The 12,672-nt window shown below is 47.2% G+C and overlaps 1 protein-coding gene across 2 annotated transcripts in view; it reads right to left on the bottom strand.

Moving 5' to 3' along the window:
* Window positions 1-1,707: 1,707 nt before the first annotated feature.
* Window positions 1,708-12,672, bottom strand: part of LOC106599366 (zinc finger SWIM domain-containing protein 5) — a 49,675-nt gene continuing 38,710 nt past the window's right edge. For both annotated transcript variants that reach the window (XM_014190567.2, XM_014190566.2), the window contains exons 6-13: window positions 12,284-12,460; window positions 11,686-11,832; window positions 11,361-11,498; window positions 9,673-9,930; window positions 8,839-8,974; window positions 7,605-7,762; window positions 7,280-7,443; window positions 1,708-7,126 (exon numbers count right to left, since the gene is read on the bottom strand). In XM_014190567.2, coding sequence (XP_014046042.1) covers window positions 6,182-7,126; window positions 7,280-7,443; window positions 7,605-7,762; window positions 8,839-8,974; window positions 9,673-9,930; window positions 11,361-11,498; window positions 11,686-11,832; window positions 12,284-12,460 — 2,123 coding nt within the window. In that variant the 3' untranslated portion in view covers window positions 1,708-6,181. The remainder of the gene's footprint in view (window positions 7,127-7,279; window positions 7,444-7,604; window positions 7,763-8,838; window positions 8,975-9,672; window positions 9,931-11,360; window positions 11,499-11,685; window positions 11,833-12,283; window positions 12,461-12,672) is intronic.

Raw genomic sequence — 12,672 nt, 5'->3', positions numbered from 1 at the left:
AACTCCCTGTGCTCCAGCCTTGACTCATCCATCACCATCATCTCTATTGTTCGGAAGACACATTTCAGTTGATTGAATTCAGTTGAACAACTGACTAGGTAACCCTCATTCCCTATCCACAGCTGAGACCACAGGGATCTCCCCCCACACCCCAGCATTTCTCATTATAGAATTCAATCCAATCCAAAATGATGCAAAGAATAGTTTGGAATGGATGGAATCATAGGGCTATTGCAGTTCCTCCCCCCTTTCTGTTAGCTCTCCCCCAAACTCCCCCCAATCCTTTCCTCACCCCACCAACCCTCCCTGCCCAGCCCCTCACACACCCAAATTACTGAGAGATTCTGGGAAGTCAGAGTGGCAGAACAAAGCTCTCCAAATCAGCTCCCTGAAGAACGAGATGTCTGATAACGCTGACAGCACAACCTGCCATCCAGGGTGCAGAGAGAGAACTTTTTAACAGACAATTGCCAACCAGCTGGTACACAGAGTGCTCTCAGGGCATGAGTTTGTGCATATTTGGAGGTGGACTTGACCACTGGGGCAATTTCCTCACCCTGTCGGTCCTTCCCGGGGTCGGCCAATTGTTTACTAATGAACATACAGCTCAGCCCTATTGTTCGAACGAAGCACCTGCCTCCAGGACCACATAAGCAATCTGGTGCTCTGTCTGTGCAGTCCAGTGTTCGTCTCACCTCAATGCCTGCTCTCTCTCCCCCAGCTGACAGCCTCAGTAGTAACCACACAGCAAGGTGGGGAAGCCAATTACTCATCTGTCTCTTCCCTACATGCCACTTCAGCTAAATCAGCCCCCTCTACAGGAACACAAATACTCCCCAATGGAGCTGGACCCATCCTCTCCACATTTCATCCACTCTGCTGTGCTGGCCTGCCAGGCAAGGCAGCCACTCTATTTCTCTCGCTCTCTGGCTGCTTCTCTCAAGGGTGAACCCGCTCTGTGCTCCCTGTCCAAAACACAACAACGGAGCCCATCTGTGAAGCACTCCCCCCTGGATAATGCATGGGAGAAGCTGTGTAGTTTGGTCTTCATGGTGTTTACAGTGTAACAGATTGGCTCCTACAGCAGCAGAAAGCCAGAGGAGAAGAAAAACACAATCCTCTAGAATAGATCGTTAGGTTAACAGTAGAGCTATACGAACCGGTCAGTCAACACTTTCAATATCAGTCCGGATCAACCTAAAAGGGATTTATGGAATTCACAGTCAGTCCTATTCCGTATGTAGGAGGAGGGGTGAGGTGCAGTAATTGAACAGATTGTGGTAGCGTTGGAGTGTTATATTGAGAATAGAACGTGAATCAAACAGTTGTGAGCCGTCTGCTGCGATAATTAATAAGCTCATTTACGGAGGCAATCAATCTGGGCTGGAGATGTGCTGCCTGTCTCTCACATACACACTTCGGATTCTTTATGACCTGATTCACAGGTTTAGCTCTGTGAATTCCCTAATGAATGAGAATTGCAATGAGCTCAGAAAGTGACTTAGAGGAGAAATCAGAGCTACACTGTATCTGATCCCTCCCTTCTCAGAACAGTGTTGTTGTAAAGTCTGGTAAACTACATGTGTGGTATTACTAATTGGATAATTGTATAACCTACCTGAAGTGTTTCCTTCATATGTATTATTGATATACTAACTGAGCAACATCTGAGAGAAGCCAGTTCTTAGAAAGCAGCAGGAGTCAATATACGTGTTTCACACTTTATTCATAGAAAAGCACTGAGATTCCAACACAAATTATATAAAATGGTAGTAGCGTTACATAAATAGTAATACATTTTTGTTTGAAAGACATTTGCTCAAGAGGTTGCACAAACAAAAAGTGTTGATGAACTATACTTTTGTGGCAACAAATACTGGATAACTTTTATATAAATCAGTAGCACAAAGAGGCAACAAACACTTTCCCTTAAATCAAAATCAAACAGTAGATGAACTAGTGAACAAGCTCTACCAGCGATTATCATTTCCTTCTAAATTCTAGGGACAGGTGAAAACACTGGTACAGTTAACACATATAGACAACGAGTATGGGAAAGAAAGAAATTAAGCCAGAGGAGTTTTTTCTCCATGTTTTTTTTTTGTTTTGTTTTTTGCAATGCTGTAGGACCAACTACTTCAGCGATAGGAAAATGCTTGTTGTTTGAAGTGTGTATATAACAGGCAGCTTTACATTAACCTGCAATAGTCTGTAAAAATGCAAGCATCTCCCTCACATTTGAAAAAAAATGCTTGTTTTGTCCTCTCCTTGTAACTCACAAATCTCAGGTTCAAGTAGTGCGGTAGCTAGTGAATGGAAAAAACAGAGGATGCTGCAAAAGCGAGAGAGAAAAAATATTTTTAAAAGGAATTAAGACCAGCAATGGAAGCAAGGAAGGAGCAGAATAACTCAACTGCTCAATAAGGGTTTTAGAGAATGGTTCAGAGCATGGCTGTGGTCGTTCAGGTAAATTGAACTGAATAGGCTTAAAAGCATGAAGAAATATAAGAGAGGATGATTGGGGGGGGGGGGCACACAGACACCCTCATTCATATTATCTGCCAGTTCCTTCCTTAGTGTAGGGCATGCAGGGTTTTTATTTTCATTTCTTTTGGACTGTTGTTCTCCCTAAACTTTCATTGCCATATCAGGCCCTGACACAGGTACTTTGAGAAGACACTAAAGGCTTAAGTCCAAAGAAAGTAATCGTACATTGATCGGTCAAAGGCAAAGTCTGTCCCAATTTGCAGCATGTGCAGGCCTCGGTACAAATACAAACATGCCGTGTCGTGCCTTGTCTGTCCCCTCTAGGATAGTGGCTAGCCCCCCTCAGACATTCGTCTGGGTGACTCCGGAGAACGGGACCAAACCATCAAGTGGTTTCTGCATAGTCAGGTTGCTTTCTGTTCACAATGGTATATGCCTTCTTTTTTTCTCCAAATTTAGAAATGTCATGCTTCCTCTTAGAAAACACGTTGCAAAAACTAAACAAAACATACAAATAAAACATTTAAACAAAAATTCTGAAAAATGTACACAGGAGCACCTGAGAAATGTCTTGAAGTCTTTTCGTCTAACTGTCATCACATTCCCAGCCCACAACAAATTCAAGTATCCCAAAAAACTAAAACATACAGTTATCATAAATAATTAGAACTTTACAATTTTCTGAATTGACACTTTTATATTTACAATATCTTAAATGCTTATGCTACTACTTTTTTGTTTTTGTTTCTTGAAGTGATTCCCTGAGAACTGAGTTTAGCATCTCGTCTCTTTTATTTTGTTTTTCGTCATCCTTTCTTTACCATATTACTTCAAACCCCAGCTCCAGACAGACAGTGCATCTGCGACCCCAGGCCACCTGCCGCGCTTGGTAGAGGTGGCAACAATGGAATGTGGAAGCTGACATGGAACGGTTTACATAGCCTCAAAATGTGTCTTCTGTCTAATATTCCTATTTTTGTATATTAAATATAATTATATGCTGTCTATGTCTGTATTAATAGTATTCATTCACACACAGATTATTTTAATGACCGATAAATAATTGCTCAAGCAGACAGAATGGTGTTGAGTACATGAAATTTGTCAATTGCTTGTATAACAATAGTACTACTGCTAAATTTCAAGCGGTCACTGCCATATCAAAAACACTTTCCCACAGGGTCTGAGAGGTTGATACTTATAGTTAGGGTTGTATGTGGAATACTAAACACCAACTGGCTACACCAGCGCATGTTGTTTAAAAGTACACGTTCATACACGTCTTGCTATGAAAGATACAAGATGTTTTTCAGCCATGGTATTTCAACATGTATGTTACAACCCCAAATCCTGACAACACCAGGCACTCCACCTCACAGTCTAAGATCCACAGTGGCACTATCGTTCTCAGGCAACAAGGCCAGTCAATCAATCTCGCCGTGATCTAATCCAAATACCAATCTGAAGCAACACGGCTCTCTCTCTCTGGACGCTTCGCTCTTTTTGAAAGGTACCTTTCGCTAGAAATAATACAAGATACCAGACAAAATCGATCAGGCTACACCCAAGGAAGGAGGAGAATACATGTGGGAGAGGGTGAGAGGCTTGGTCAAGTCTGAGGTCTGTATGTGCCTGATGAATCTGGTAGATTTAGACTTAGGGCTCTGGGCCGTGGGATACACATCCAAGTTCAGCATTCCACCTCCTCCAAATATAATGCCTTGAAACGAGGCCTTTTAACAGGGAAAGTTTAAAGCTGGTCCTTGGAATACGATCGAGGTATGACAGTAAGTTAACACTATGTGCTTCAGTGTTTTTGGCAGAGATGGGACCAAGTCACAAGTCCTAAGCAAGTCTCAAGTCTTAACCTTCGAGTCAAGTCCCAAGTAATAACGGGCAAGTCCCAAGTTCCACAGCTCAGGTCCCTAATTTTGGGTTTCAAGTCTTCAAGTCAATTATTAAGTGGTTTATCCCAATTTCATTGCAACTTCAATGCATCAGTGATTTTGGACCCACATGTTTTACACTACTACATAGCCTTTGAAACCGAATGCAATGATTTTTGGGACCTGTGTGGCCCTGATGCAGAGGTGCACCACAGGTCCCAGAGTGGTGGGGCAAATTATTTTCCCTGGGGCCTGGAGTTTTTCCTAATCTGGTAATCTAACCAGGTATAAATCAGGACCCTGACAGTGTCTGAGAGTGATTAATTAGTAGTTGTAAAAAGGTATTCATATGGAAGTGGGACCATTTTTGTCATTTAGCAGACCCTCTTATACAGAGCGATTAGGGTTAAGTGCCTTGCTGAAGGGCACATCAACAGATTTGTCACCTAGTCAGCTCAGGGATTCCAACCAATGACCTTTCAGTTAATGGCCCAACACGCTTAACCACTAGGCTACCTGCCCCCTAGGAATACAGATATGTTCGAAACAGGTCACACAGTTTTAACATTTCTGGAAAAACTCCTGGCCCTAGGGAGGATGAAAACCCTGTCAAACTTGTTAATATTAATTATATTTTACAACTTTCCTTTACACAGACACAACCACTGCAATTGGACAATAGAACTCACAGGGCTGAGCTTGCTCTATGCAGGTGTGCATCATATAGGCATAAGCAACTGTAATTAAAAAGTAACTCACACAGTATATTTATGTAATCAGTTTTGTGTTGTTCGATTCATTTCAGTTAATCATTTTGGATTGAAAAGGTCAAGGTAGCCTAGCCAGCCAGCCCAAGTTTGAATATAGCCTAAACCAAATTTGATCACATTCACATTTTCTCTTAACATGAATAAACAGGTTATGCATAGGCTACATAACATAACCACTTTGTTTACCCTGGCCAGAGGACAAATGGGGACAGGGCGCATTGGCTGCAGCCTATGCAGCTGCGCTTGTTATCAGTAGCCTAGTTGATCAGACTCATTTTCTTCCCATAAAGTTTAGGTGTAGGTTGCTGCAACATTTCTGTGAAGAGTTCTTGTGTATGTCAGGAGTAATGTGTTATCACGTTTGCTAAATAAATATCGGAAGACAGCGGAGCGGCGCGAGCTTTGCTAGAGGAAGTGCTTTGTGCCCGGGCCTGCGCAACCTGTGATTTCCGTGAATCTGATTGGTCAAGACACAGAACGCACAGAACCTGCAGCACTCCGATATAGAGGACAGATAGGCTAACATAGTGGGTGAGATGACTAATCTAGTCTCTGGAGTCATACGGTTGAAGTCCAAGTTAAGTCACGAGTCATAGACGTTCAAGTCGAAGTCGAGTGGCATGTGTTTTTTCTTTTTGTCAAGTCTCAAAAGTTGTGACTAGAGTAGTACTCGAGTCCAAGTCACGTGACTCAAGTCCACATCTCTGGTTTTTGGAATGACAAGTTCTCTCTCTCCTTCAAAACCCACTAGTAACTCCCCACAGCAGACAGCAGACATTCCCTGGCTCAAAACACCCCATACATCATTTGGTTTTTCATTATGTGCCACCTCAACGATTTTATCATCATCATCACAATCTTTTTCATACTAAAACAAACAGTGGTTGTTGCTCACGAGAAAATAAAAAGACAAAAACAAAAACAGACATACAGAATTTGCCACAAGAATGACAAAAAAAAGAGAAAATGTATGAAAACTTAAATAAATGAGTAAGTAGTACTAAAAGTAGATCCCTATATTGCCTGTCCTGTTGAGGTTCAGCCGAAGCGTTCCCGTACCAACATCATGAGTTTCTTCTTGCCCTTGTAGATCTGTTTAAGGTTGTCTATAAACTGGGCAAACTGGATGTGTCCGTCCTGGGCCAGTAGGAAGGTCTCTCTGGCCTTACTAAGAAACTCTATGAACTCTCCATAGTGCCTGGGGCTGATGTGAGTGAGCCGGGAGTGGGTTGTGTTGATGTAGGCGCTGATAGTGGCGTCCAGCAGCTGCCGGAGCGGAGCCTTGTCCGTGGACATGAGCTTCCCAGAGTTCCGTCGCCCGGGGATACCGGCCAGGCCCGGGGCCGTCATGGTGCAGCGGCGCAGGATGTCCGAGAGCACGGTGGCGCAGTGCACGCTCTTCACCACCAGGGGGATGATGGCGGCCAGCTCGTTCTTGCCCAGCGAGTGGGACAGGGCGCAGGCCCAGAGCACGTCGTTGATGGCCGGGTGGGTGTCCTGGTTGTAAGCCAGGTTGAGGTGGGTCATGGCCAGCGAGGCCAGCTTGAAGGCTCGGAGCGGGTAGCCGCGGTGCTCCATGTAGCGGGCGATGGTGAACAGCTGAGAGTACGTCATGCCTGTGGAGGCGGCGTCGATGACGATCTGGTAAGCCGTCTCGAAGGCGATGTGGTCCTTCTCGCAGAGCGTGAGGGCCGAGAGGGCACAGTTCTGGGGGTCCTTCATGGAACACTGCAGGGCCAGGGTCCGGGCGCAGCTTGCCAGCTCCTCTCTCTGGGGGTAGTCCAGGCTGAGGCGCAGGATGGTGTTGTGGGACATGACGGTGGCTGCTACGATGCTGGTGGCCTCGGTGGGGGTGAACAGGGTGTACCAGCTCTGGAGGATGCTCACCAGCGCTCGCAGACCCACTTCTGTGGCACAGGTGACCAGCCAGCGCACCATCTCCCTGCGTCTCCAGTTCAGAGTGGAGAGGGTCATCCTCATCACCTGCAGAGAGAGAGACACACATTGAGGCATGTTAGAAAAGGCAGACTGCACAGCAATTCAACACTTACCCACCAGAACATTTCATCCAAGACATCCCTGCACGTGCACATGCCCGCCCCCCGCCACCGCACCATAGTAGCTATCCCTCAGTACCTGCAGGCCCAGCTCCAGAGCTACATTGAGCAGGGTGATGTCTGGGGGGTTGTCAGCCGGAGTGGCGATCTTGAAGGCATCCTGGGCCAGTTTGAAGATGAGGGAGGAAGAGTGGATGTTCTTTTGGATGGCCTCCAGCACCGTCCGCAATCTCAACATATCTCCTGGAGGTACAAACAACACAACATTGGATCCAAAAACATTTCTCATCCAACAGTTTGTATGTGGTGTTCTGTAGTGGTGGAGAAGGGCCTAGGAGCGTTTCTCTGACAGTGGTGTGGTTGTGCATTTGGCCTGCTGGGGTGTGTCTGTAAGTAGAGCTGACCCTTGGCTGCGGTGAGCATGGTAGAGGCCAGTTCACACTGCTGAGACTCTAGGTGGCCCAGGGTGAACCAGCGGGGATATCGGCTGGGCACGATGCTGATGCCATGGTGGGGGTGACCCAAGTCTCCCGAGGGCGCCATCGACTCTAACACAGGGAGCCTAGAGGGTACGGACAGACAGACAGACAGACAGACAGACAGACAGACAGACAGACAGACAGACAGACAGACAGACAGACAGACAGACAGACAGACAGACAGACAGACAGACAGACAGACAGACAGACAGACAGACAGACAGACAGACAGACAGACAGACAGACAGACAGACAGACAGACAGACAGACAGAGAGAGAGAGGACAGTGATTAGATGAGTTATGACTACTAAGAAAATGTTTTCTATTCAAAATGGGCAACTGGTGGCCCTTTCGTAGGCCCACGGATCAACCACGGATTTTTTAGGAACTCAGTCAGTGTCTCAACTTACCGTTGAGTTAGAATAGTAGAATACACAATTTGATTGGGCATCAGCAGTTTTTCTCTTGTTATCTCAGTCACCGACAGTCATTAATTAACCCATGCCAGATAGCATTTTATTATTATTGAATAAATGAGTCTAGCCAGCTATCAACATTTCACTTTATGCCCCCCAAAAGGCTAGGGCTGGCTTTGACTGCATGTGTGTGTATGGATGTGGGTACGCAGACCCGCGAGGCACTGCACCCCCCCATGATGACTTCAGTTTTGTTGTGGCCCCCACCCCCATCCCTGGTCTACAGCATGATTATAAGTATCATCCTCAGATTCATGCTGGCTCATCCAATCACCAGTCTGTATAGCTGCATTAGAGTTCTCTGCTCACGAAGTCTACATATGCACCGTGTGTGTGCAGCTCTAAGCCGTGTTATTGATTGTGTATTAGCCGGGACCCTGAGGAGCCTCAGTGGGATAATGACTCTGCAAGGCAAATGGGGATTATGCAGTCATAGGGAATCATCCTTCAAAACAAGGTACAAATAGAGGGAGGGAGCCTTTTCTCAGACACACAGTGTTGCAGCAAGATAGTGTGATCCTCCTACTTTGATCATAAAATGTGATCAAATCCTGAATGTTGAAAATGAGTTGTAAAATTATATTCAATTCAATATTATTTTACAATTTACAGTACCTTCAACCTTCAGGATTGAGATGTTCTGTTTTTGGTAATACATGCTAGAAGGGTTTTGGGATCTCACCTCATGGCCTTCAATGCTAGTTTGTAGGCCAGGTCTGCGTCGTGGGGCAGCAGGGCTGAGAACAGGTACTTGGCAAAGGTGTGCATGGGAACACTCTCCCTGTGGATGACATCACCAAGGCCACTGAAGGGACCTCCTGAACAGAGACGGACGGACAGACACAAAACATCAGAGTTGTCCAGCTACCTACACACACCGGAACGGGGAATCTTCCCTTTCTGATTTGGCTCCGTTTCTTGGTGAATAGTCCAAGTCTACCGGTTTAAACAAACCATGCCTCAAAGTAGAGCAGTGAATAACAGCAATATGAGGTTATACCGCTCTCAACCTGATGGGGGCGAGAGCAAACCGGAAACCACACACACTCACTGCCCATTGGGCATGAACCAAATCTCTCGTCCCTAGCAGCGAGACAGATGTCTGCTCTAGGGTTACACAGCTAACGTTCCCCAAAGCCCAAGATGGGGGTGGGCTATAGCATAGCTAGCATGGGGAAATGGAAGGAAGGGGATAGACGTGGTGGGAAAGGCCAGGGTTGAGATCCATTTTCAGCTGAGTGTTGCGAGGCAGGATCTGTGGAGGGGAGCCAGGTGGGAGAGATGGATGAGATGGGACAGCTAAAGAGATAGGGTGAGAGGACAAGAGGAAGGGAGAAGAGGAGGAAGAAGAGGCAGCAAGCAGGGCAGATAGAGAGAGGGTGACGGAGGGTGAAAGAATAGAACAGGAGAGCGAGGGAGGATAAGTGAGACAAAGAGAGGGAGATTGAAGGGAACAGAAAAGAGATAGAGGATGAAATGAGATGAGCAGAGGACAATAATAAACTAGTCTTCATACCTTCCAGTAGGAGGATAGCCTGTTTCCTCAGCGCCTGGACCAGCAGATCATCCAGCTCCATCTCCTGCAGCTTGGCCACAATCTGCTCCTCGTTCCGGCACACCTTGTCCTGGGCATAGAGGCCCTCGGGCATCACCCTCTGCTGCCCCATGCCCATCAGCGCCACCTCCAGGGCCAGTGCCAGGTAGGACTCCCCACCATCTGGGCAACCCCACACGGGCACGTGGTGGTACACTGGCGGCTTGTGCTCTCCAGAGTCTGACGAAGAGAGTTTTTTTAGTTTACAGGGATGGTCATGGAAGTGAGATTCCGTTCTACTTTATTAAACCTTTATTCAAACGGTTTGCAATGGCGGTCGAGCAGGACTATGAGATATTGCTAGATGCTAACAATAATCCAAAATGGCTGCCTAGTTTCTTTTTATTGGGGGGGGGGGGGGGGCTGAAAGGTGCTGGGAGCAGCTGACACAGACAGGAGCCTCTCTCTCTAGCTCCCAGTCTCCCACACGGGCAGCTGTGGATGCCAGGCAGCACCAGAGAGAGAGAGGTGTCCCTGAGGTCCCGGAAAAACACTAACATCTGCTGACAAGGACTCAGACCCAACCCACGGGAGGCTCACACTTAAATCCCCCTGGAAAATGATTCCTCCCTCTCTACAACAATCCTGTTTATTACGGGGGGAGGGGGGGATATCAGGATTCTCCAATCATGCCGCTGGATCAAACAACATCTCTTCTCCAATGGAACGTCCATTGGATGTAAGCCTTGGGCTTCTAGGCTTTTTGGCATGTGTGAGATCAGCTCCAAGGTGGATTTAACCATGTGGAATCCCTTTGCTGCCCGGGTTAGTTCTCATACTGTAACCATGATAGCCTCCATGTTTTCCTCTTTCCACTGTTATGGCTCTGGCTCTTCTGGCCAGCTGCAGCTGCTGTTGTTGGTTCTGATGTGTAAAGACCCCTGATTGGTCAGAATTCAAGTTAAACCCTGCCCCCCTACCAGATGTTTCCAGCTGCTCACCAGAGTCAAACAAAGGACTGTGAGGATGACCCTATAAATTATAATCCACACACTCTCCCTCTCTCTCTGTGTCTCTCTAACACACACTCTCCCTCTCTGTGTCACTCTAACACACACTCTCCCTCTCTGTGTCTCTCTAACACACACTCTCCCTCTCTCTCTGTGTCTCTCTAACACACACTCTCCCTCTCTCTCTGTGTCTCTCTAACACACACTCTCCCTCTCTGTGTCTCTCTAACACACACTCTCCCTCTCTCTCTGTGTCTCTCTAACACACACTCTCCCTCTCTCTCTGTGTCTCTCTAACACACACTCTCCCTCTCTGTGTCTCTCTAACACACACTCTCTCTCTGTCTCTAGCCCCCTCACCGTACCACTCGCCAGTATTGTTCCGGCAAACAATGCCTCCTTGTAGGTTTGTCAGTATAGGCGGTACCAAATTCCTGATCTCTGTTTGGCTGGGCTAAAGGATGTATGGAATGCAAATGGTGATTGATTTTATTCATGTTCCACCACTGTGTGTGTGTGTGTGGGGGGGGGGTTCTGTATGGGTGACTTTACCAGGGGATGGTCTTGATCAGTTGTGGTTGTTGGACTGACCTCATTTTTACCAGTTTGATTGACGAGGACTGTAAATGTTGCCGAGACAGGGCTTGGCCAGATGCGTACCTCCAGTGTCCATAGCGTTGTCGTCCTCCACCCGGCAGGTCTCAGTGAGGGTGGTGAACAGACAGCCGATGGGATCCAGGGGGTGTCCCACCCAGCCCTCCAGGTTAGTAGTGCTGGTTGTCCCCCTCTGAAGCAGCTCTGACACACACAGGAACACAACAGGGTTACAACAAGATCAAACACTGTATAAAAAAAAAAATCAAATGTATTCATTCTGTTACGTAGGGCTCAGAGTTTTTCCTTCATCAGGTCACATAACCAGGAAAAACACTGGGCCCTACTAATGAGAACAGTGAACTGTCTCCAGGCAGACAGGGGGCGCTACCTTTCTTTTGGTGCTTGTAGATGTCCAGCTGGCGGTGCTGCTGCAGCCGGAGGGTGTTGATGATGGCCACGCCCAACCGCAGCGCCTCGCGGGGGTAACCATGGGAACGCAGGGCATCGACCCGCGCACACGCCGTGGGGACGTGATCTACGACACAAGTCACATGACAGTGGCTCAGCAACACCACACCCATGCCGGCAGCCTCAGCAGAAGACACCCACTCCCTCTATCCTGGCTTCTGGGACAAATCTTCCCCCAGAAGCTGTTTACTCCAGCTCTACTATACAGGCTTAAGTTGTGCAGAATGAGGACAAATCTTCCCCCAGAAGCTGTTTACTCCAGCTCCAGGACTCAGTGGAAGTGGAATTAAAGGAGGCTTATGACACAAAAAAGTGGTGGTGTTACAGATAGGAAAACACACCACCATCATAGCTTTAACTCCTGCCAGGAGCTGGGCCAGCGTGTGTGCGTCCGTATATGCGTCTGTGTACATGGTGTTAATAAATATACTGAGAAGGCCTTCCGATACCATCTTCAATTAATATAATATAATATCAAGTGCTGAGAGTGTGTACTGAGCAGGCCATTTCATTCTCACCTAGCCATAGAGGCAGGCCCTGGGGGTTGAAGAGGAGACTCTCTCCCTCTCGCTGGTAGGCTGGGGACATGTAGTAGTCACAGCTGATGATCCTCTGCAGGTGGCTGTCCTGCCAGTGGAGATCACAGGCCTCCATGGCCCGCGTGAACACTGTCCGTCTGGGCCGGGCCAGGGAGTCTGGAGGGGGACACGCAGAGAGGGACAGAAGGGGAAAGTTAGACCTCAGTCCATAGGACATACTGTATAGTAACACTCAGCAATGGAGATCTATCGATGAGTACTTTGAGTACAATATACTCAGGATTACTACGATCAGTCAACCTCCACCACTGTATCAGAATCATGGTTTGGGAAATAAAATGCATTCTAGTGACAGTTTACAGGCCCAG

The sequence above is a fragment of the Salmo salar genome, chromosome ssa03, assembly GCF_905237065.1.
Source record: "Salmo salar chromosome ssa03, Ssal_v3.1, whole genome shotgun sequence".
Classification (NCBI taxonomy): Eukaryota; Metazoa; Chordata; class Actinopteri; order Salmoniformes; family Salmonidae; genus Salmo; species Salmo salar.
The sequence above is the reverse complement of the archived record's forward strand: the minus strand, read 5'-3'. Positions and strand labels throughout refer to the sequence as shown.